At 36.8% G+C, this 26,275-nt stretch overlaps 1 protein-coding gene and 1 pseudogene across 2 annotated transcripts in view; both read right to left on the reverse strand.

Annotated features, from left to right (window-relative positions):
- DMTF1 (cyclin D binding myb like transcription factor 1) overlaps positions 1–26,275 on the reverse strand; it is a 50,016-nt gene that overhangs the window by 22,882 nt on the left and 859 nt on the right. The window contains exons 1-7 of one of the 2 annotated variants that reach the window (XM_054725911.1): positions 25,041–25,800; positions 15,622–15,742; positions 13,256–13,372; positions 11,395–11,517; positions 6,497–6,591; positions 3,758–3,872; positions 2,348–2,424 (exon numbers count right to left, since the gene is read on the reverse strand). In XM_054725911.1, the coding sequence (XP_054581886.1) occupies positions 2,348–2,424; positions 3,758–3,872; positions 6,497–6,591; positions 11,395–11,517; positions 13,256–13,364 (519 nt within the window). In that variant the 5' untranslated portion in view covers positions 13,365–13,372; positions 15,622–15,742; positions 25,041–25,800. Of the gene's footprint in view, positions 1–2,347; positions 2,425–3,757; positions 3,873–6,496; positions 6,592–11,394; positions 11,518–13,255; positions 13,373–15,621; positions 15,743–25,040; positions 25,801–26,275 lie in introns of those variants that run through there. The other variant, XM_008149490.3, reaches the window with a different exon arrangement.
- On the reverse strand, positions 16,587–17,505 carry LOC129151373 (PIN2/TERF1-interacting telomerase inhibitor 1-like; annotated as a pseudogene).

Below are 26,275 nucleotides of genomic sequence, written 5' to 3' on the forward strand. Positions count from 1 at the left end.
GGAGAGAGCTATACAATGTTCTTCAATAGGAAGATGGAGTATTGTAAAGATGTTAATTCCCCTGAAATTGATGCACAGATTCAATGCAGTCTCAATAAAAATTCCAAAAACTTTCCATTCTCTGCAAGTTGATTCTAAATTTATAATGGAAGAGCAAAGTGCCAAGAACACTCATGAAGAGACTTGACCCATCAGATATTGGGACGTTCGAAGACAGTGCTGTATTGGTGCAGGTATCAATAAACAGAACCTGGGAACAATTAGAAAACAAATCTATAGAAGCTTGATCTAGGCCAGAATGGACATTAATTTTGACACTGAAATGACACCTAAAGAAAAGACAGGCCACTAAATTGGACAAGATCATCTGTAACACAACCAAAAAATCATTAGGATCTGGCATACATTAAGTACATCTAGAAAAAGAAAAACCCCACAGAAAAATTGCTGAAAGACAAACAGGAATTTCAAAGAGGAACCACAAATGTCCAAATAAGCATATAAAAATATGTAACCAGAAAAACACAAATTAAATCATAATAAAATAGCATCCACACCTACCACATTTGTACAAATTAACAGCAAAAAGAACCTGTTGAGGGACTGGATAAAAAAGATGAAGGGATTTGCCCTGGCTGGTGTACTTCAGTGGTTAGACCATCAGCCCACACACCAAAGGGTCTTGGGTTTGGTTCCTAGTCAAGGGCACATACCTGAGTTGCAGGTTTGATCCCCGGCCCTAGTTGGGGCACATGTGATCAGATCCCCAGTCCGGGCACATGTGGGTGGCAACCAATTGATGTTTCTCTCCCCCCACCCCACTCTCTAAAAATCTATAAAAAAAAATGTCTTTGGGTGAGGATTAACAACAACAACAAAAAAAAACCAAAACAGTACAAAACAAAGAAAAGATAAAGGGATTAGTAGTACAAATTGGTAGTTACAAAATAGTCACGGGAGTGTGAAATACAGCATAAAAATATAGTCAATAATAATAAAGAGCTAATATGCTAATGGTCAGGACGCCTTAATGTGTAACCACCGATTGCAGGAGGCGTTGCTCTGGAGACGGGGTGGAAGCGCTCCCCGGAGGAGGTGGGACCAGCCCGAGGGACTGAGGACAGGGCTTGAGAAGGCCAGAGGCTGGGCCAGGCTCGCTGGAGCTCTGTGTGGAGAGGTTCGGGTGTCAAGGCAGGGCAGTGGATGGGTGGGCGGGGCCATGTGATTTCACGCACTGGCCTCCTAGTATTACAATAACTATGTATGGTACCAGGTGGGTACTGGAGGTATGGGGTGGGGGCAGGTGAGGAGCACTTTGTAAAGTGTATGACTGTGATGTACATCTGAGGGGTCCGGATTGGAGAGGGTGCAGGCCAGGCTGAGCAAATTTTGTACACCGAGCCTCTAGTAATTAATATAATGGACCTAGGTAGTGCTGGGGATGAAGCAACAGCTTGAGCTGGTACAACTAACCACCAGAGTGGTTAGATGAAGGGATTTGCCCTGGCTGGTGTAGTTCAGTGGTTAGATGAAGGGATTTGCCCTGGCTGGTGTAGTTTAGTCACCAGAGTGACTAAAAACACTAGCAGGATTTCCATAAAGGGTAACCTCGGGGTCTCACATAATTGGTTATGAATCTGCTCAGATCATGCAAAAATGTGTGGTTTCTTTCACTCATAGGTGCCGCCCAGGGGCAGCACTGAGGCTGCTGATCTGCCTCCGATTGCAACTAAATCCCGCACCACGCCTGCCTCTCTCTGCCCTGAGCACCTCACTGCCCGAAGCCCTGTGGGGCTGTGGAGTGGAGAGGCTTTTGGTGCTGCCTGTCGGTAAAGGTGGGTGGACAGACACTGTCTTTGGTTGGTTGATTGTTGCAATCAATAAACAAGAATAGAAGGAGGGAATTTCAGGTTCTTCTACATCACTCAGTTCCTATTACCAAAATTGTTTTCCATCTTTTTCAGGCAAGCAAAGAGGACCAGCAACCGGTGGAATGTAAAAGTCAATAAAAAAAGAGTTTCAAAATGACAAAGATGCTCACAACTGGGCCCAGTTCAGGGTATAAACTACTTTAAAAGACAAAGCTTTAAGATTCTGAGAGACTTTTAAGATTTTGTTTAAACTTCAGAGTGTTAACTAAAGCAAAAAAGCTATTTCAAACTGAGAATTCAAAATTGGTTTAAAAATTTAATACTAAAATCATACACCTTCGAATGAAGTTACATTAGCCAGTCATCCATTACACAAATTATTAAAAAGCTTCTAAGTACATATTTTATGCCGCTTTGATGTTTTTGCAATTGGCAGTGAACAAATTAGTGAAACAAAAAAATATGCCATAAGATACCTTCAGGTAGCGTTCAATATTGTTCATCAAAATATCAATTTCTTCCTTGGACCACATCCCCTGCTTCCATTTATGTCCTTTAAAAGAAAACAATATTATAGAAAATGTTATTCCTTGAGAGGAGTACATTACTAAAGATTTGCTTTCTGATTAAATATATTATCTATGAAAATAGAATGTAGCTAATCTAATTTCTCATTCATCTGAAACTTGAAAGATCCCTAGGTAAAGTTGCTTTTGAAACCTCTGGTTTTTAAGAAAGAATATATTTGACCCTACTAAATAAAGACAATGGTAAGTAAAAGATTTAAAATATGTTACTTCCACTTAGTAACTTCTCTTACCCTTTCAGTAGTCTAGAACAGTGGTCGCCAACCGGTGGTCTGAGAACCACTGGTGGTCCGTGAGGTCCGAAAGGTTGGCGACTGCTGGTCTAGAACACTTAAAAAGACTTATAAGTATTAGAAAAGCCCAACTGTGCTAAAAACTTGCTGAAAAATTTCTTTAATGAAAAATAAACTTTATGGGCAAAATAACATATACAAAGATTCTAGGGCAAGGTAAACATAATACATTGGATACCAAGTGAACAGTATATTCGAAATGTGTATTTACAGTGGTTAAAAACAATTTACTTACTTTTGTTTCCTTAGAGTGGTACATTCACAACCCCCATTCTCTTGTAGCAGCTTTCTAGCAATCCTAATGAGCATAGCGGCACTACAAACAGTAAGCCTCTAAGCTACTTATCAGACCAAAGTAAGTAGATCTCTGAAAACGATTGATTTCCTAGTCTCATAAGCAGTAACTGTACTGTACTGTCTTTTAAATGTCACCGCTATCCATTTGCTCAAAAATTAACAGGACAATATCTACTTCATTTCAGAAAAAATGATAGATTATTGAAAAATGAGGGTTTCATTAGCTCATTCAAAGTCATTTAGAGCCAAATTTAATCCAATGAGGAAAGTTCAAGTTTAATTCAATTAGAAATAAGCCAGTCAGAAAAGATTAAGAACCAAAAGATTTCACTTATATGTAGGATATAAAACTGAACCTCATAGACATAGACAACAGTATGATGGTTACCAGAGGGAAAGGGTTGGGGTGGAGTAAAGGGAGAAAGGGGCCAAATATATGGTGATGAAGAACAATCTGACTGTGGGTGGTGGGCACACAATGCAATATACAGATCACATATCATAGAAATGTACACTTGAAAACTATATGATCTTATTAACCAATGTCACCCCAATAAATTTAATAAAAATAAATAAATAAAAGGAAAAGCTCAATTACTGTAACTACTTAATCACAATTTTGAAGGTCCAACTCAGAATCCTAATGATTATAAGTTCTTTTTATCTCCATATTTTTCCAGCAGACACTAAAATTCATAGTATATCTTACCTTTGTTAGTCAGAGAATCCTTATCTTCTTTAGTTGTAAACCATGCTTGGCTAACTGCTGAAACTTCCTCATTACCCAAGGGAGATATTTCATCTAGTTGCTCATTCTGTAGAATCTTGAAAAGGTTAAAATATACATTTGTATATTTATATATTTAAATTAGTTCATACATACAACAAAATGGAAATGCTGGGGTTGAGTTATGATTTTTAATGTCCTCACAGGTAGTTTGCTATCTAAATATTTAGTCATCTGTAATGTAATCTATTAAATTTAAAGGATTAACAGGCAAAACCAAAAGACATTTTACAAAATTATGGTCTGCTTACTGTTCACAACTTCATGGTAGCCAACTTCTAGAGTGTCATAACTCCTACCTTCATTAATGTACCCCTTCTCCTCAAAAAACTGTATGATACTACTTTTTACTATTATTGCAGCTAAAACAGTCTTCATTGAAAAACGTGCAGTTAAAAAATAATTCACACACCATAAAATTCACCCTTTAAAGAATACAATTCAGTGGCATTTAGTATATTTATGCAATTATCACTGGGCATATTTTTAATTACATACATACCTAATCTAGCAATTTCTGCAGGAACAAAGCCATTTTTAAGAGTTGACCTTGAGCTAAAGAGAGCTATAGTGTGAGTGAGGAAAATCTGACAACAGTTCTGCCATATGAGGTTTGACATTATCACAGGCAGACTAGGATAAGGGGAGAATTACCTGTCTAGTCATCACTCAACCTTGTGCTGTCTCTGGATTGGATGAACTACTAAGCTATGTCACTGGCTGGAGGTAAGTCCCAACAAAGACTGAACTATTTCTTCAATAAACAAAAAAATGAATTTCTAACTTCCACAGGAAATGAAACCCATCTCAGTTGGTAAGAGAGAAGCTATCATTGAACCACCAAAGCACAATAAGGGGAAAAGCCTTTATTGTTACTTACTTTATTTTTATATTTGGTAATTAATATATTCATAAAAGCAGTTTTTAAAAAATCCATGGGCAAAAAGCTATAAATCACTGATCAAGTATGAAAAGTTTTATAACTCTATGCAGCATACATTTTAGACTTTTTTCCTTTAAAGACCAAGAGACCTTTATAAAGCTGAGAACGGAGACAGACTAGACAGATGTTGTCTAAGGCCTCTTGTAATCTGAAGATCACATTATTGCTAAACTTTTAACTATGCTGATTTTCACTAACAGCTAATGTTAATCTTATTAAATATATATTAGAAATTATTAAAAGTTTTTCATTCACTAAAATGGTAATAACAAACCAAGAAACTAATATTAAATAATAACTCATTAACTCGTTGGAAATAATGCAAACAAAACAACCCTATAACTTGTCTAACATTACCACTGCTCAATCTTCTAGCTAGGTTGTAAACAAAATTATACGTATGTATAGTTATTTTTACTGCATTGAAAACAGAATGGAAGTGAAGACTACCTAGTCTTTGAACCTGAAATGAATTTGACAAGCCCCACTTTGAAGAAAGGATGTGCTCTATTGCTTCGGAGAGCTTGGAAAAAAATTCCTGTCCAAATCACCTGCTGATACCCGAGGGCAGATTATGAGGATCTGCAGCCTATCTCAAAGCCATTTAAGCACATCACAGACACATACCTCTGGAAATCCTATTGTTGCAGAACCACTTTGAAGCGCTCTATTGCAAAAGGTTCACAATGCCCCTACATTAGATGTCCTTAGTCCTTGGTGTTACCTATCAATTTACAACTATTATACTTAACTGAAAAAGGTCACTGAGATGCTTCACATTAGAAAAATAACGGTAGAATGTCTCTACTGTCTACTACTTTAAAATATATTATTAAATGAAGAAACAAAAGGACAAGCTACTAAAAAGAAAGGCACAATCAGCCAGAGATAAATTTATAAGTAAAACAGATTTAAGCTTTAGGCTAAGAAAGCAGAGAATTCTGATTATTTTTGTAAGAAATAACTTATGACACAAAGAAGTTCACATTAAGAGGAAAACAGTAAGACTGATTATAATCCAACCTCTAAACACATGGTAAAATGTATGTAATCCTACAAGCACCAAAAGGAACTACCATAACTATAACTACCCTAACTAAAATCTATCTGTAACGACTTAGTTTCCACTGACACAGAATAGAGATCATATGTAGCCTTTCTAAATCAGTCACTACAGATAACTGCTGGGTAAAACTACCTCAAAAAGCTTTATATCCCAATCAATATCTTCTATAAGATAAAATTTAAAGTTATTTAACAGCTCAAGTGAGATCACTCCATGTAGATAAAGAATGCACAGGCATCACCTATTTCAACAGATGTGAACCACTCTACAGGGAATGAATTTTAAAATTTTATCTTTGCTTACAATTCTGAGATTCATATATGTAGGGACTTGGAAATCTGAACGAAGTAATGAATCTTACCCTCAATTTTGTGGTTGCTACTTTGTTAGACAAAATATGTTCACAATATTTTACCACCTAAGGTATGTGTAAAGGATGATCCTCTTGCAGCCAATAAAAAGAGTTGGCCCTGGCTGGGTTGCTCAGTTGGTTAGTGTCATCCTGATACACCAAGATTGTAGGTTTGATCCCGGGTCAAGGCACATACAAGAATCAACCAATGAATGCATAAATAAGTGAAACAACAAATCAGTGTTTATTTCTCTCTCTCTCTCATATCAATTATAAAAAGTAAAAAAAGATTTACTATACCTGGATCTGTGTCACAGTTCCCTCAGTAATCTCATCATCTGCCACCTCTGTGGTTGCAGTCATGGTCACCTCAAAGCTCTGATCATTTTCTGAAACTTCAAGGAAAGGAATAATTCAATTCTAGAATAGCAATGGCAGGGTCTAATTAGTTTTTAAACATCCATGGAAAAAATGGGACCATCTAATTTCCTAACACATTCCTTGCTCATATATATAAATATATGTATATTTTTATATATATGCACTTAACCAATATTTATTGTGCATCTAATACCACAGTGGGTATTGCTGTTATTGGAGATAGCAGTGAGCAAAATCTGGCTTTTATGGCACTTATATTCTAGTGGGTTAAACACAAAATGAACACGGTATTATATTGGATGATGATAAGTGGTAAGAAGAAAAATATCAAGTAGGAAAGGGAATGTATTGGAAGTGAGGAAGGATATTTGAAATTTTAGATAGGAGGCCAGGAAAAGTAACTAAGACTTGGAACAAAGGAAGGGAGCTAGTCACTTAGGTGTCTTGAGAAAGAGCATTTCAGGCAGCAGGAAAGCCGAGTGCAACAGCTCTGAGATGGGGAGATGCCTGGATTTTCCCAGGAATAGCAAGGAGGGCAGTGTGGCCAAAGCAGATTGAACAAGAACAGTAAGATATGTGTGGTAACTTGTAGGCCGCTATAAAGACTTTGGCTTTAACTCTCAGACAGGAAACCAATGGAAGATCTAGAGGAATGATACAATCTTTTATTGTAATACTGAAGGCCTAGTGCACAGATTCGTGTACCAGTGGAGTCCCTTGGCCTGGCCTGTGGGGATTGGGCCGAAACAGGCTCTCTGACTTTCCCCCAGGGGTCCCGGATTATGAGAGGGCGGTTCTCGGGTGATGCACCCCGGAATCGGGCTCCCTCCTCTCTGGTTCTGGATGTGTCACCCAAGAACTGCAGCTGCCAAGACACTTGGCAGCTCTTGCGTTGAGCGTCTGCCCCCTGGTGGTCAGTATGCATCTGGTCGGACGGTCGGATGGTTGGCCGGTTGCTTAGGCTTTTATATATATAGATGATCACTCTGGCTGCTATAGGGAAAATAGCCTAAAGGGCAGCAAGGACTGGAGTACGATCAGTTAAGAAGCTAATTCAATAATCATGATAAGAGGCCAGTGGCTTGGACCAGGGTGAAATCAAGTAAGGGTGATTGTAGTTCAAATTGTGGGTATTTTGATGGTAGAGCCAATAGAATTTGCAAATAAACCAAACATGAGAGAAATGGAAAAGTCAAAGATGATATTATAGGTGGGTTTTTTTTTAATCTCAGCAAATGGAAAAAATGTACCTGCCAAGAATGAGATGGGGAAGATTGTAGAAGCAAATTTCGAAATTTAGGAAGTTTCAGGAACTGAGTTTTAAACATATTAGTTTGAGATACCTACTAAACATCTAGAGTTAAAAGGAGAAGTCTGGACTGGAATAAATCTGGGAGACATCACCAGAGATAGAATCTAAAATCATTAGTTTTAGGGATGAAACAGAAGCAGTCTAAAAACTGAGTCCCGGGGCAGGCCACATTTAGAGGTTTGGGAGATGTGGACAAGTCAGCATAGGAGTCTGAGAAGAACATGGACAGCAATGGAGAGGAAAACTAGAGAAACGTGTTCCCTGGGACCCACATGACAAAATGTTAAGCAGGGGAAGAGGGAGTGATAAATATTGTCAAAAACTGTGGATAGATCAAGCAAGACAAAGACTGAGGAAAAAAAAAAGATCACCATTGGATTTAGTAAAAGAAGGTTTCTGGAGACCTAGGAAGAACAGTTTTGGTGAAGTGAGACAGGTAAAAGCCTGACTGGCGTGGGTTGAAGGAAGAATGGAGGAAGAAATGGAGGCAATTATTTCAAGGTATTTTCCTCTTAAGGGAAGGAGGGAAATTGGATGGGAGCCAGAAGAGGGCTAATGGGACTTTTTAAAGAATTATAATATGTTTACAATGCTAAAGGGAAAAATGCTAGAGAAGAAAAAATTGACGTTTCCAGAGAGAATATCAAGAATTGTTGTAACAATGTCCATGAGTAGGCAAAGGGAGAGGATCTAATAAAATGAAGAGCTGGCTGGCCTTAGCTATGAGAAAAAATAGAATATATGGACATAGATACCTGTAGGTGTGTATTTGTGGAAATGAAAATTTATAGAAATTATTTTCTGGCTACTTCAATTTTCTCAGTAAAGTAGTAAGCAAGGTTATCAGTTGAGAGTCAAGAAAATGGAGAAAGTATTAGAGGTTTCGGGATATATGAAACAGTCATGTCAGAGTGGGATAAAGAAAATTATGGTGAAGTATGTATGGTGTGACTGGCAGGAAACATCATGAGCCCACTTCCAAGATAACGATGATCAGTTTCAAGTGGAACCAGTCAGTTTGCCTCTGCTGTTCTTCTACATTCAGGTATAGACATAAGTGGGCAGATAAATTTAACCAAGGTTGTGGTTTCACCAAAGAACAAATAAGTGAAGGAAGGAAAAAAAGACCTGACGGCAATTCGAGACAGTGATTACAATGACTAATCATGAAAGTGAAATTGGGTAAGGAGGAAACAGGACACAAAGTGGAGAAGGAACAAAGAAAAAGTGGTAAGATTAATGGTTGCCAGTGAGGCAAAGGATCATAGAAGTTTAAGAGTATTAGAGGAAGCTGGAAACATAGGAAGTAGTGGTAGGAAAACAAAATCTGAAACAGAAAACAGATGGACTCTAGTTAATAGGTGGTAATGGTAGAGATAAGGCAGTGTGAAGAACAAAAAGAATAGGAGGCTAAGATATTACAACAATCATCTGAATAACCAAGAGTTATAACTATGAGTAGGGCATGGAGTCAATGTGGTGGTAGATGACTGCAAAAACAAGTGGTCAATTAGTGATCTAGATTGATTACTATGAAAGTTAAGAGGACTTTTAAGACTCAGAAGATAAATTTTATCAGCTTTATAAAGCATGTAAAAGAAAATATGAATTTTAAATTAAATTTTAAGTTAAATCTTTAAAAATTAATATTCGCCTCCACTAAGTCCAGCAAATGACTTGCTCATTCAATCAGTCCTAGATATATAGGACTTCATGCTTTTTTGTGACTTTTTTAAAATATAGAAACTTTTCTAAGTTGATTTATCAACACACTTTTTACAAATACTGGAAACATGTAAATACTTCAAGCCTGCTTTTCATGAATTCAGTCTTATTGTAAATATTAGCCTCCAGAATGCCCTGCGTACATGATATGCTATGATCCAATATCAAGTAGCTCATGTATTTTATAACATCCAATTCAGACTAACACCATAAAATAGAACAAAATATCAAGTATAGTTTGAACCTACAATTATGATAAAGGCACTCTAATGAATTAACCAGTAAATAATACTATATTGTATATTTGAAAGTTGTTAAAGAGAGATCTTAAAAGTTCTCACTACAAGAAAAAAATTCTGCAACTATATATGGTGATGGATGTTAACTAGTCTTATTGTGATTATTTCACAATATATAAAAATACCAAAGCATTATGTTGTACACTTATAATATAATGTAATATATTAATTATAGCTGAATAAAAATAATCTGTAGCTTAGAAAATATCCATATAGGATTACGTCTGTAGTACAGATAGGTTAATCAAGTTTTAAATCGGAATCACAACATAATGACCGTCAAATTAGGAGTTTTAAAATATCATATGAATTATCATTAGGAGGAAAGATCACTTAATTAGGTCATTTAATTTAATTATAAATAGATTATGTTTGTATAGTCACAACTGGAAGCAATATTAGGAACATGAACATTAATACTGTATTTATAAAGCTTCACAGCAAACTGACATAAAAGGATTTCTTTTCTGTAAATTTAACAAGCAATTAAACTCGAAATACAGAGTATTTACCTACTTGTGAAAACATGATTTTCCACAATGAAAACCTAGTTTCAGTTTTCCCCACTGGATAAAGATGTGATTTTGCTTGATGCTGAGTGCAAAAGGCAAGTTCTCAGATGTGGCAAGACTCTCCTTTATGTATAAGAGCTTTGTATCCCAACCCCATCAGCATGGACTAAGAAACCTATTTGACCTTTGTGGGGACACCACAGTTCAACAAGATTCCCTATTTTTTGCTAAACACATTAGAAAGATAATCTACCATTACAGTTGTTGTGTTGTAATCTTTTGCCAACAGTACCTGAAATACGATACCTCCTTAGAATCCAGTCTACTCTAAATGATCCTGAAATTTAAACATGTTAAAACTTTAGTGAGAAAAACTAATCAGACTCCTATATAACTTCCAGTTAGCTATTTACCATATGAAGAGGCAGTACAGCATTGGGATTAAGAGTATAAATTACAAGAACCAGAAATGGCTGGATATGATCACTGACAAGTTATAATACCTGTGCCTTAGTTTTGTCAACTATAAAATAGAGATAATAATAATCCCTACTCTAGAGCATGCTTTCTCAATGAGGGCAAGTTTGCTTCAAGAGTGTTGTGCATGAAAAAATTTTTATTCTCTTTATTAACAAAGCAAAAACATACAGACAGCACATTTAAAAAAGTTCATGGGGGGAAAGCGTGATCAGGGAAAAAAAATGTTTAAAAAGGCCCCTGGTTGCGGTGGCAGTGAGGGGGCAATAATAATAATTAAAAAAAAGATTAAATTAGACAATATATGTAAAAGCATTTATAATCACCCCTGGCACATATATAAGCACTTATTATGTATGAATTAAAAAGAGGGTTTTTGATGAAATGAAGAGAAAAATAATGGGTTTAAGTCTACCTTCAAATGACAACTAAATCTCTTGCAAGCTAAAATTTAATTTTAAAAGGAAACTCTGCTTTTAAACAGTGACTTACGTGGAAGTGCAACAACTGATATGCAAGGAGCAGAATCATCAATACTCTGATCATCCTCAGAAGACAAACAAAGCCTTTTATGCAGAGGTTCAGTACTATCTTCTGAGTCTATTTCATCAGCTTCTGATGAAACAAAACAAAACAAAAATCTCAAAACGTTCAAAACAATGAGGAAAACACACAATCTTCAAGTAATGACTGTAAAACAATCTTCTTACTGATTTGCTCAGTTAACTAAGCCCAGTTGTACAAGTGGGACTCCAAATAATATTGCCTTCTCAGTGTCTACTGCAGTACCTAAGCTTTTATTCTTATGACAAAGAACTATGACAAAGGTGCCACTTTTTGAACATCACACTTTTGTGCTGTCAACTATCTGGCTTTCCAAATATTTCACATGTAAAGACAATTCACTCACAAATACTTACTGAGTGTCTACTATGTGCTAAGTGCTTGGCAAAGAACAATGAGAGACACCGTGACTGTCAAGAAGCTCACAGTGTAGAGGAGGAGATGACTAAACTAACAATTTCAAAATAGTGTATTAAGAGCTATGAAGCGGCTGATAGGAGCAAAGAGGAGAGGCATTTAATTTAGACTAGAAGTGAAGGGAGATTTCCTGGAGAAGATGTCTTTAACTTGAAGAGAGGCAGAGGAAAATGAGTATTATTGGCAGTAGGAGTAATATATGCAGTGACACTGAGGCATAAAGAGCTTAAGGTATGTTAGAAAAGTAAAAACAGTCATGAACTGCTGGAATATGGATAAGCGAAATGTGGCAAAAGTGAGTCTGGAAGGAAAGATGCGATGATGGGAGGCTATGTGCCAAATTAAAGAACCCGAATTATATTCTAAAAACCATGGTAAGCTTTAAACACCTTCTTACACTGTTGAGTACCATGACCAATGTCTTTGTAGTTTAAAAGATGAAATAGAGGTGGGAAACTGGTTAAAGGCTGTTAGAGCCACCCAGATGAGAAAGTGAAATAAGAAAGGAGGACTTGAGAAGAGAGAAGGGAATTGATTCAAGAAACAATTCTATCAACAAATCTTCATGACAGAATGAATGTGGGAGATGAGAGGATTATTCCTACCTGTATTTATGATCTAGGATACTAAAACAAATGAAATTGACTGAGAAAGGAAAAAAGAACTAGGTTGGAGGATTCTGTGACAAAATTCAGTCTGAGACATGTGACATTAAAGGTGCCTCTGAGAAACGGAGAATTCATAATAAAATCAGAAGTTTGAATCATTTTAATACGTAGGTGGTAGTTAAAACAGCAAGTTTGAATGAAATAACCTAGGGATTAAGTATGGAGTGAAAAGAAATTGCAAAACTTAGGTTGAGCAAAGATGAACTTAAAAGCAAAAGAAACAATAAATTATACACAAGAAATAGGTAGAGAAAAATCACAAACCCCAAGGCTGTTGAATCTTGAATCATTATACATGATCATAGTAAATCTTACCCAGTCACATAAAATTCTCTAACACAGGTTCGAGAAAAATATGTTTATTTATTTGTATTGGCATGACTATATCTATATATTCTAACGTATCACATATACTCTGGTGAGGAAGTATATTATGTATAGTTACTCCATCATTATCTTAGGAGGCTCAACAGATCTTACTAATAAAACAGCTACTCATAAAAGGTTAAAATTTATGGTAAATGAGAAAATATACCAAGGGATATTTTTAAAACATAAAAATTAAGATTAATTCATAAACCAAAGAGATAACTTCCTTTCCTACGGTCCTGGCCTAAACTGTCCAGATGGATAATAGATATCAAAGGTGACATAAAAGTGAGAAATCCAAAAAGATTCCCAATTATGCCTACAAGTTCTCCTACCATTCTGAGGGCAATGAAGAATGAGGTTCCCGTCTGTGTCCCGAGTCAAAGTTACAGAGTTCACAGTTTCTACTGTTACTGTGTCAGAATCCTCTTCAACTGTGCTCATACTCAAATCTGTACAAGAACATATTTCAGATTAGGATTAAAAAAATTATTTTCAAATATGAACTTAAAGTAGCCCTCTAATTTCCCCCCTCCCCCTGCAAAACCCCCACAATTTGTATCGGCCTACAGTGTTCTTTTATGTGAAACTGCAATGCCAGTTCAGATTTCAAACACTGTTTTTCAAAGTTTATAACCATTATTTAGAATTAGAGATAGCTCTGGCTGGTGTGGCTCAGCTGGCTGGGCGTTGCCCTGAGCACTGAAAGGTAACAGATTCAATTCCCGGTATCCAACAAGCCTGGGTTGCAGGGTCGATCTCCAACCCCCAATAGGTGATATGCAGGAGGCAGCCAATCAATGTTGCACTCTCATATTGATGTTTTTCTCTCTCTCCCTTCCTCTCTAAAAAAATCAATGAAAAAGAATTAGATATAATAATACTATATAATAAAGAAGTAATATGCAAATTGACCCCCACATGCTCTCACAAGATGGCCACCCCCATGTGGTCAAAGATGGCCAGCAGGGGAGGGTAGTTGTGGGTGATCAGGCCAGCAGAGGAGGGCAGTTAGGGGCAACCAGGCTGGCAGGAGAGGGCAGTTAAGGGGCGACCAGGCTGGCAGGGGAGGGCAGTTAGGGGCAACCAGGCCTGCAGGTGAGGGCAGTTGGGGGCGACCAGGCCTGCAGGGGAGGGCAGTTAGGGATTACCAGGCCGGCAGGGGAGGGCAGTTGGGGGCTACCGGGCCAGCAGGGGAGGGCAGTTAAGGGGTGACCAGGCCGGCAAGGGAGGGCAGTTAGGGGCAACCAGGCCTGCAGGCGAGGGCAGTTGGGAGCGACCAGGCCTGCAGGGGAGGGCAGTTAGGGATTACCAGGCTGGCAGGGGAGGGCAGTTGGGGGCTACTGGGCCAGCAGGGGAGGGCAGTTGGGGACAATCGGGCCAGTAGGGGAGCAGTTAGGCGTTGATCAGGCTGGCAGGCAAGCAAATGGTTGGGAGTCCCGGATTGTGAGAGGGATGTCCCAGATTGGAGAGGGTGCAGGCTGGGCTGAGGGACCCCACCTTCCCCAGTGCACGAATTTCGTGCACTGGGCCTCTAGTCTATAAGAATTGACTGCTGTGATTAAAAACCTATATTATTCACTTTTTAAAAATATATATATATATTATTGATTTTTTACAGAGAGGAAGGGAGTGGGAGAGTTAGAAACATCGATGAGAAACATCAATCAGTTGCCTCCTGCACACCCCCTACTGGGGATGTGCCCACAACCAAGGTACATGCCCTTGACCAGAATCGAACCTGGGACCCTTGAGTCTGCAGGCTGACGCTCTATCCACTGAGCCAAGCCGGTTAGGGCAGTATTCACTTTTTAAAGAAATGTTTTTACCACATGCAATGAATGTTGTCTGTCAAGTCAGCTAGTCTCACCACTTTTTAGTTATTTTTTATTGGCAGCTTTGTGATATATTTAAATGTATTTAACTTCTGATTCTTTAGTAGAAAATTCATTAAAGCTTTTATCTTAATCTAAGAATTACTTCTCCAAAACATTTTTACAAGTAATTAAGCTCTGTTATTATCTGACAAGATAATAAACTAAATAACTAAATAATTCTTTTAAAGTTTCTTTTTCATAATATTAAACAAGCACATACATCCAAATTGCTTTTTTAATAGAGATGGAGCAATGCCTTCTTCTGAAATAGAGAACTGTTTTTTTTAAAACCACTATTTTACACATATTTTTCTTTTGTTCCGACAGACTGATCAACCTTTGAATATAGTATTCATGGTTAACAGGGGGAAATTTGTTGAATTATAATCACTAGCCTGGTTGAACTCTTCAGGCTTACCTTATAATGTTCAATGAAGTTCTTGCCTCAATACTCAATTTTGGTTTTGTCCATGTACTTTTTACCAATTATCATAAGAAAGGGGACACAAGCCTTAATGTATATTACATTATTCACACATTATTTGGCTTTTACACACAAGATATTAGTGTGTTCATATATTTACCATTTACACATATGCACTTCCGCTAGGCAGAACAACTTAGGATCTACTAACATTTACATGGTGAAGACCCAGTGAGACTCACTAAAGTTTTATTATACAAATTGCTGTTTTAAAAGGACATTATTCATTTTACAATGGTAAAGATGCCATTCCCAAATTAAAGGTAACTGGAAATCATGATCTAGTTATGATTAAAATTTGCAGTCATGAGGTGAGGTCCGTGGAACAAGGCAGGCTTACCTAGAAAACAGATGAATCAGCTATATCCCTTCCCACAGAATCAAGTCGCCTTCCCTTAGCCACCAGCATCACTTTCATGTTATCCAGACTGTTTTTCCCCCATGATCCTATAGCTGCAACACTGAAAAAATAACAGCATTACACAGTTAGTCTTGTAACTACACTTGTATGCTAGCAGTATGCTGATGACACTCTAGCCTCATGTGTTACGTCAACTAGAAAAATGACAAAACCAGAATTCTTAGACCTTTAGGAAATCAGCCTCTAAAAGAAGGGCAGAAATGATGAGATTCTGATGCCCACTGAGTTAATTCAAAGGCAGTTTCTCAACCCATTTGTCCCTCATCAGGCAGTCAAACATTCTTGGAGAAAATAGTTTGAACTGTTAGTGGTTCTATGAATTATAGACTAGGTACATATAACATGACCCACGGTGTACATCAACTAATACAGTACCATAAATCTGACCAGTATCGTTTCTTTATAACAATTAACACCAGGGAGCATTTGAGATCTCGGTCCCAGCATACGTTATAATTTGGGCTCAAATAAACTCTTATAGAAATTAAAAATTAGTAACTAACACCATTCTTCACATAACACCTATTTCATCTTGAAGTGTTAAAAAGATATAATACCTGTGAACAATCCTGTCTAGGGATCTGTGTATGTGTGTGTGTGGGGGGATACCAAATAATCAGACTGGAAAAGGTACATTACAAGCAAGCTTTTGAAGGCAATATGAAACTTACAAAACCTGAAATAATTTTTTTAAAATTTTTTTTAGAGTCTACAAAGAAATTTGTTTATGACAGCCATGATTTAGAACATTTAAAAGTTTTTCTGGGAATATGATTTGGGAAAAATGTGGTGAGAGGGTAGGACTCAGCAATCCATGGGCATGTTAAAAGATGTGCACAAACTCTTGGGTGAACTCTGCTCTGACATTCGGCCAAGATGTTTGCCTGGCAGCACCCTGACATCCTAGTGGTTGGAAGGCCCTGGCTCAAGATAATTTATTTGGAGCCTTTCTTCTGTTTCACTGGTGCTTCATCTAGTGTGGCATCCACTGCTGCCTCAACTTGCTTTTGTCACTTTTTCTTCTCTTTTTTGGGCTTTGGTGGTAAGTCCTGGTCATTAAGTAGCACACACAACCCTCTCCATCCTCAGTAGAAGTGTCATAATTCTCATCCCAATAAGGGTCTTTGAACTGCTGCTCAACTTGGTCTTTTTCTTAGTTCTGAGTTGGATATAATTTTCCACATTTATCTTTTGCCTTTCTTTCCTTTCCCCTTTGGTCTCTGAAACATAAGGCCCCGCAGCCATGACCTGTGGCTTGTTCTTTAGCTCTGCCAGCTGCTTGGCAAAGTACTCCTGGATGGTGAAGGCACTTGTCATAGCGGAGGTTTCATTCCCATCTGGAGTAGGACTGGAATCATCCTCAGGAATCTTCTTACTCTGTCTTTTCCAAAAAATGCAGTCAAGATCTGTTTTGCTCCAAGATGACTGATCTTTCCCTTTTGTGAATTTATAATGAACATGGGTTTTTGGAGATTCTGGACTTTTCTTCAAGGCTGAAAGATTTATTTTCCTTGTTGTCTGAGGAGGAGTCAGTGTGCTGTTTCCAGTCCATGGCAAGTGTTCAGTTCAGCCAGAAGCTGGTTAAAATCATCCTGATGAGCAATCCAGGTGGTTATTTTTAACTTGAACTTTAATATGACCTGTGGCTCCTTGCTCTTGAGACCCTAAACTCTTTCCTTTAGACCACATCATCTTTTCTAGCATGCTCTGGTCAAACGTAGAATCATTACTCCACATGGTATTTCTCAGATCCATAGCCCACTTCTGTTCCCTCTGCCACTCAGCCATCACTGACATGTCACAGAGCCTGTGATGAGTGGTCCTCGGGACCTAATTAACAGGAGCTATGGAGCAGACAGCTAACAGAAAGTTAGGGAAATGACTGTTTTTTTAAAGGTTTCTTTCAATAGGCTTCTCATCTTTATCCCAAAGGGTCAGCCAAAAGTTCAAAAGCACAGCAGGTGTCGAGGTTCAAGGGGGATAGTCATATATGAGAATTGCTGTACATAATTAAGTCAGCAGTAAAAAAGGTACAGATCCTGGTAGAGAAATCTTGAGTCAGCTATTATATTTCATGCTGTCCTTATTTCTGAATCCATTAAATGTTTTTTAAAGCTGGTTTGTAAGTAATACCTACTGCAGAAGATGGAAAAATAGAAACGTTTAAAAAAAGCTAAAATCATCTATAAACTTACCAAAACCAGAGTTCACTGTCTTTGGTGTGTGGGTGTGAGAGAGAGACAAGACTATTAGTGGATAAGCAATTTTATATCCTGCTACTTGGAGTTCATTCATATTGAAAAGTGTGAAGGAAACCATGGTTAAGTATTTAACTGAAGTTTCCTGTATCATTTAAAACTTTCACTGTATAAAAAAATATATTATTTAACAATTACCCTATCACTGGACATTTATGATGTTCCCAATTTTTCATTTCCTTAAAACATACCGAAACATTTATTATATACTCTATTTCCTTAAATAGTAATTAGTGAAAATTATTAAATAAAAAAAAGAAATGAACACCTAAATCACATTACAATCTATTTTCCAGAAAGGTTACACAAATTTATATTCCAATCATTGAGATGTAAACTCTATTCCTGGTAACCTTGACAGTATTTTTATTTAAAAAGGAACTCCAAAGCAAAAAGAGCACAACTGCTCATTTGATAGGTACAAAATGGTTACTGGTTGAGCATTTAATGAAAGTCATCTTGGGACCCAAGTTAATCTAAAGCTTTAGGGGAAAAAACAAAAAAAAAACAAAGGTAGATTAGAGAAGACACGGTGAGAAAGTAGTACAAGGAAAAAGGAGTATGAAATAGCTATATGAAAGAAGGCAGTTATACCTGCTATTGGAAAGTAGAGAGTTCCCATGAAACCTTTAGTAAGGTGAAATGGTTAAAGCACACCAATTACCTACCATTAATTTACAGGAAAAAAATTTTGAGCGTTCCCAAACCCCCAAAATAATCTACCAAATCATACCAAATACAGGCATACCTTGTTTTATTGTGCTTTGCAGGCATTTTTTTAAAAACAACTGGAGGTTTGTAGCAACTATGTTGAGCAATTTGATTGGTGCATACTTTTTGCAGTATAGTATAAACGTAACCTTTATAGAATACACTGGGAAAATAAAATGTGTGACTTGCTGTGCTGCAGTGGTCTGAAACTGAATCTGCAATACCTCCAGTGTATGCTTCTACACTTAAGAATGTCCAGTTTTACACTAAGTGTCAACAGCCTAACGAGCTCTTGGGCTTTTTAACACCTTAGGACACATCTTGCTAATGGATGCACAAAATAGAGATAATGCACAGATGCTCACAGTTTTATGCTATGGCGGCTTGATGCGGAGATGCTACATTACTTGAAGAGAAATCACTTGCAAGCATGTGACTAAAAGCCAGCCAACTGATGGATAATAGCAAAGTTCTTAAGGTGGGAATTGATTTGGCAGAAATAAGAAAGAAGGCTGGACAGAAGATATAATTTGGAAGCAATGTTGATAGAATCTGATGAAGATAAAAACAATGGGAGCTATTTCAAAGATGATTCTTGAGGTGGGGGAGTGGGTGGGGAAAGGTCAATGGGGGAAAAAGGAGACATGTAATACTTTCAACAATAAAGGATTTAAAAAAGGAAGATTCTTAGGCTTTTGGCTTAAACAGCTGAGTGAGTTTGGAGACTCTAAGAATATATTTCATTAAATATTTTTATTACTGTTTGTATTAAAGATATGAGGCATCCAAATGAAGATGTCAAGTTGATAGTTGGAAGCTGGAATTCAACAGGTGTGAATTAGACATATAAATGTGAGTTAGAGGAATCCAAATTGTTTTAACCTTTTGCACTCGGATGTAGAGTGTGACTCACACGGTTAGCATCGGTAGCAGCTCGTATGTCAAGCCACACTCGACACGTAGTTTCACCACGGGGGGGGGGGGGGAGGGGGGTTTTTGTCTATTTTTCCAGTATCTTTTCTTGTTTTCATTAGCATGAAAGGACAAGTAAAATGTAAATGCCGTCTCAACTGATGCCAAAAAAGAAAAAATGAAAAACCAGTAACGCATGTGAAATTTATTAGGAAACTAGTACATGATCTTGTTGGAGAATTCAGAGATGGTACACTAACTTCCAGTGGTAGATTATTATCCACTAACTTAGAGCAATGTTTAGATGGAAAGCTCCATATAATCACACCTCACCCTAACAAAAAACACAAAGATTGTGTTGTTTGTTCTAACAGAAAAATCAAAGGAGGAAGAAGAGAGACGATTTATATTTGCGAAACATGTGAATGTAAACCAGGTCTTCATGTGGGTGAATGTTTCAAAAAATATCACACCATGAAAAATTATAGAGATTAAAATTACTCTTTGAATGTATCAATAATTTGAAATATAAAAAGAAAAGAAACTCCAGTTTTTTATTCTACTGCCGCACTTTGTAAAATCTGGGTTATTTAAAAAATTAAATCCCGAGTAGAATAAAGGAATCGAGAAAAAAGCAAGTGAGTGTAAAGGGTTAAAGATCACCTAGAGAGATTAGAGAAGACAGTCTAGCTTCCAATTCTGGAACACTCTAACAGTTGGAAGTCAAGTGATGCATAAACAAATAAAGGAGTAGGAAAAGGACCAACAAGTAGTATAGGATGAAAACTAATAGGTGTGATGCCCTGGTCAATGTGTCTCAGTTGGTTGGGCGACGTCCAAGGCACCAAAAGGTTGCTGATTTGATTACCAGTGAGGGCACATGTCCGGGTATCAAGATTGGGGGCATAAGAGGCAGCTGCTCTCACACATCCATGTTTTCCCCTATCGCTTCCCTCTCTAAAAATCAACAAAATTCTTAAAATGAAAACTAAAAAACTAACAGGTGCTAACTAAGAGGCCCTGGGTGTTTTTCAAGGAGCATCAAGTAGTCAACTGTGTTCAATAGGACTGCTTTGAGGATGACTATCTGATCTGGCAATATGAAGAACATTGGTGACCTTAAGGTAAGCAGTTTCAGGGTAGTGGGGATAGAAGCCATACTGGAATACACAGAGAATTGGAAGTAGGGAAGACAATACAAACAGGTCTTTTACGGGGTTGGGGTTTAGCTTTCAAGCTAAGTAGGGAGAGAGAATACTAGCTACCATAATGTCAAGACAGATGTTATTTAAATATATTTTATTGATTTTTTTAATTTTTTTTTTTTACAGAGAGGAAGGGAGAGGGATAGAGAGTTAGAAACATCGATGATGAGAGAGAGACATCTATCAGCTGCCTCCTGCACACCCCCTACTGGGGATGTGCCCGCAATCAAGGTACATGCCCTTGACCGGAATCGAACCTGGGACCTTTCAGTCCGCAGGCCGACGCTCTATCCACTGAGCCAAACCGGTTTCGGCAAGACAGATGTTATTTAGAAGAGCATATCAGTTATTCTGATTTGACCAGAGTGACTGAGAAATGTTGGGTGAATAAACTGACTTAAAGATAGTAAGGTACAAAGTTGAATATTTTAATGCGTTGTATTCTAATTAATTATACACGAAACTGGACTGTTACCCATTTGATTTATCAGGGAAATATGAGGAAGATCTCCAAATCTATAATAAATTTTTTGGTTCTCTTTGGGGCAAATAAGTACACACCACCAGTCCACTTAGATCTTCCTTTCTCTGTCACTGAGTTATAGTTATACCACATGTACTATTTTTACACTAACTAGAAATAAGAGAGAAAAAGGTAATAGCCATTTTAACTGGTGAAATGGTACTCTAGTCATGTTTCTATCGTTCCGTGGCTATATTAAACAGAAAAAAATTACCCTAATAAAATCAAGGAAATACCTGAAATATGGTACAAAACATTTACAATGGAGTATTTACATATATTCACATTTAAATGAGAAATATAAATTTTTATTTATAATGGCCAATGAACATGGTGACACTACTTATTGTAGAAAAAGAACTCTTGAATATGTTATTTAACACAGAATCAAAGAAATGAATCCTTCATCCTACTCTATTACAGTATTGATGTAAAGCTTTTATTCAATGGATAATTTTATGTATCTCCACTTATATTGTTCTGATTTTCTAGGCCAGTGGTCAGCAAACTCATTAGTCAACAGAGCCAAATATCAACAGTACAACGATTGAAATTTCTTTTGGGAGCCAAATTTTTTAAACTTAAACTTCTTCTAACGCCACTTCTTCAAAATAGACTGGCCCAGGCGGTGGTATTTTGTGGAAGAGCCACACTCAAGGGACCAAAGAGCTGCATGTGGCTCGCGAGCCGCAGTTTGCCGACCACGGTTCTAGGCAATTCAGTGACATATATCTTCTAAAAACTAGAACCAAGAAAAGTGACATTTCTTCCTAGTTTTGGGATTAGTTCTGTAGATAAATTTGTATCAATCAGTTCCCAAGCACAGTACAAGTACAAGGGTAGATTCTATTAGTGAAGATCATGAGCAGCACAGAAATTTTACTAACCCTAGGTGCTTGGAATTTATTCTACATTGAAAAATGGGATAAGGCTACATAGTGTGAAAAAAATTCATTATAAGATACTTTTATAAGGGGAAATCAAGCAAGCTGCAGAATATACTAGTACAGCACCAGAATTTTACTGGATGAGGTAAGAATTAAAAACCACTAACTAAGACACAGTTTGGGGCATATTTAAACTAGTAAGACAGTAAGGACCCATTTAATTTTCAGGTGTTTTTCTGACCCAATATATTAGCAGAAAATTACTCCTCTGTAACTTTTTTGTGATGATCACCCAAGTCTTTTATTCATGTATTAACATACCTATTTTTTTTAAAAAATTTACGAGATCCTACTGTCACATCTTTTATAATTTTTTTTTTTGCATTAGGAACATTTTCCAATATTACTACTTACTCTGCCACAGCATTTTTAATGAATACATAGCATCTCAATTTACCTAACCATTAACCTATTACTGAACATTTTTGTTTGAGGTCTTGCTATTATAAAGATTCCATATTGACTATCATCATACCTATCATCATTGCATATAACTAACTAGAGGCTCGATGCACAAAATCTGTGAAAGGGGCTCGACCCTCGCAGCCCCAGCTTCGTCAGGAAGGTTGTCCGGAAGGTTGTCCAGCTGTCCGGTCTAATTAGCATATTATGCTTTTATTATTATAGAATCCTTAAGAAATGTTTGTAAGGGGATTTCCTTAGTAATGTATAATAATCTAAAAGATGTGTTTTAAGATATTTTTATTTTGAAAGAGAACAGATAAATTCCTACATCCTGAACACAATTACATAGAGGGGTGTAAAAAAAAGACAAAGCCACAAAATAAATCTTGAATATTGATTTTATTCAAGTTAGGAATAGGGGACATGTCATACTTGAAGTTGAATGCTTTGGGCTATGGTCTCGGGCCCCAAGGGATTTGCTCTTCTGTATACTTTGTGGAAGTTTGAGAAGCAGAGTTATAAATGAACATAAAACATACCGAATTAAGGTACCTAATTAATGCTCATTATAGCTTGGTTTTAAGATGGCAAAATATGACTGTACACCATAAGAAGTCAATAAAGATGTTAATGAAGTTTATTATAATATACTTTAATTGCTTAAGATGTTGATTTCAATTATCGATTGAAAACAGTATCATTATTTAAGAGAATTACTTGATAATATTACAAGATGTAGCATTTTATATCTGGTTTGGCAATAAAATCATATTGCTTATTAAAACCCAAAAATGTTATTTTTTACCCAGTGCATGACTTAAGAGCTTATAACATTTACTTGACTACATTTTAAGATTTCATCCATTTAAACTGAGCACTTGATGCAAAGCAGCATCAGAAGATCTTTAAAGTTAATACATCAAATTATCACTATAGTCTTGATTTACACAGAAGTTAATTTTTAAAATGCATTTCCTCCACACACTAAAATACTCATAGGCAGTACATAAACTTAATGAGCATTTTTGTGTTACATAACACCTGATAGTAAATAAAGATTAGCTTTGACAACCTGGTGCTTGAAAAAAAGGCCAGACAACACAACAATGTACATTTAAAAAAAAGGAGGGGGCAACAGGGAAAAAAAAAAAGGGGGGGGGTAACATTTCAAACAAACAAACAAACAAAATTGTTCACAAAGGGCTCTTCAGTGTACCTTTTCCTGACAACTTCTTTCTGGTATCTATCACAGAATGGGTTATCTATCCACGAATGTAAAAAAAAGCTAACTTGATAAATAGGTTCTATCTCTTATTTAAATTTATTGTTTACCTTTACAGAATCAAGCAAAAACAAAACCTATTTGTGATTTCTATTACAAAAATTATGAAAAAAGGGGGAGAAATGATACGAATGCAAACAAATGCCACATACATTTCATAACTATCTGTATTTTATATTTAACACAGCAACAAGCTGATCACTTTCTCAGGTCATTTCATATTCAGGGATAGTGAAAGATGTGGAGCTGAAACTGCAAAGCATTCATAATAATTAGGAAATTCCTTTTTTTTTTCAGATGGGAAAATAAAGTGCTAAAAGTGATGGTGATAAGAGGAAACTGAATAATAAAACAAAACTCCATTTTGAGAAGGCAGGCTAACATCCCTCAATGTTAAAAAGGCAGCCTCTCTATAGAATATTGGAAAAAATGGAACTCTTCTCTTCCTAAACTTTATTGCTGTTCTAAAGGTTTGATGTCTTTGCAACACAAACTTTCAAAACACTCCCAACCCCTTCAATATTTTAACATTTATGCGCCAGGATGTTAATCTCTAAGGACACTTTTTTCACATTGTCTTATTCATCTGCACAAGTGTTAACTTAAGCCAATGTACTTAAAGGTGCAGGACAAAAGCAACTGTTCACAATAACATGTTATTTTCAGAAAAAATTTATTACATTAATAAAAATTAGGGTCTGTAGACTTTGGAGAAATAAATACAGTGAGCAGAAAGATAAGCATTGGTCCTAGCTGGTTTGGCTCAGTGGATAGTGTTGGCCTTTGGACCCAAGGGTCCCGGAGTGGGGGACATGCAGGAGGCAGCCAATCAATGATTCTCTCTCATCATTGATGGTTCTCTCTCTCTCTCCCCATCTCCCTTCCTCTCTGAAATCAATAAAAATATATTTTAAAAAAAGAAAGAAGCATTATATGGGAAGGTAAGGACTAGTTTTGCTATTTTTATTTCAATACTAACTAGTAACACTTAACTTTACAAGTATAGTTATCTCTCCTGCTGCCTTGAAGTGAAATGAAGTAAAACCTTTCTCCATCTTAAAAAATCTAAGTAAGTATGCAATGCCCAGTACTTACTGATTAACTGTTGATGAAGACAGGGCAATAGCATTTTTGGCTCCACCATCTAGCTCAACTGCAATCAATTAAAGAGATTCATGCTGAATATGCAGGTCTAGATCAGTACCAAAAATCACATTTTGGGTGAGCCTATCAACTAAAATAGTAAAAAAAAAAATGAGTTTGGTGGCAAATAAAAGCACCTAGTATATATGGGAGTTAAAATAATGAGATAAAATCACCACAAAACATGAAATGTACTTTCCCCCAAAACTGTAACAAGTACTAGTAATGTATTTTTCAGAAAAAAAGAAAAAGTTTATTCTCCCACCAGCCTGTTTTTATTCTTAAAAACATTCAGTCTGACCATTTTCGTAACATGAAGAAACGTAACTTTAATGTTCTCCTAAATCTTAACCTAACATAATAAAATCTTATCCCTACTACACCCATCATAGTAAAAAGCTAAGCTTTAGTTGCATTATCATCACCACGGAGTCTTTAAACATTAAAGTGCTGGTAAATTACTCAAATTACTAAAAAATAATAACAACAATAATACCACGGTTATCTGAAACACAAATTTAAAACCAGCTCAAAGAAAGCATCTCAAGTTATGAGAAAATATGAAAATCCTTAACGGAAAAAGAAAAACAGATTTTGTTGGTAAAATTTGCAACACAATGCAAGAGTATTCTCTTACTTGGACTGGAATTTAAAAACAGTTAAGTGGTTAACTGTCTCTCAATAATTAAAGGTATAATTATGAGTAAAAGACAAAAATTCAAAACGGGGAAAAAAACCACACACACCCAAGTGGTATTATTCTACGCTTAAAACGCGGATGAGACAGAAATCCCGTGTCACATGCACTTTGCTGGCTGTGCCCCCAGGAAGCCTCGCCTACGGTCGGAGAGGAGGTCCAGGACGATGCATCAAGTGAGGAAAACCACCGGGGTGGAATGTGAATGCCCAAATGCCATCAGGGGAAGGGCAGGAGGGTCCTGACTTAGGTTTCATAGAATGATCACCCTCTCGTTATCTACATCGAATACGTTTACTATAAAAAAACAAACAAACACATGCTGTATTATCATTCCACGGCACAGAAAGGCACCTGGACACCTCTCCAACCTACGCCGGAGACTGGGCTAAAACCACTCTACGTCCCTGAAGAGATACTCCCAAGTCTATTTTAAAGGACACATGACATTAAAAAAAAAAAATGTACACCCTTCCTCAGGACTTGGCAG

The sequence above is a fragment of the Eptesicus fuscus genome, chromosome 14 (genome assembly GCF_027574615.1).
Source record: "Eptesicus fuscus isolate TK198812 chromosome 14, DD_ASM_mEF_20220401, whole genome shotgun sequence".
Taxonomy (NCBI): domain Eukaryota; kingdom Metazoa; phylum Chordata; class Mammalia; order Chiroptera; family Vespertilionidae; genus Eptesicus; species Eptesicus fuscus.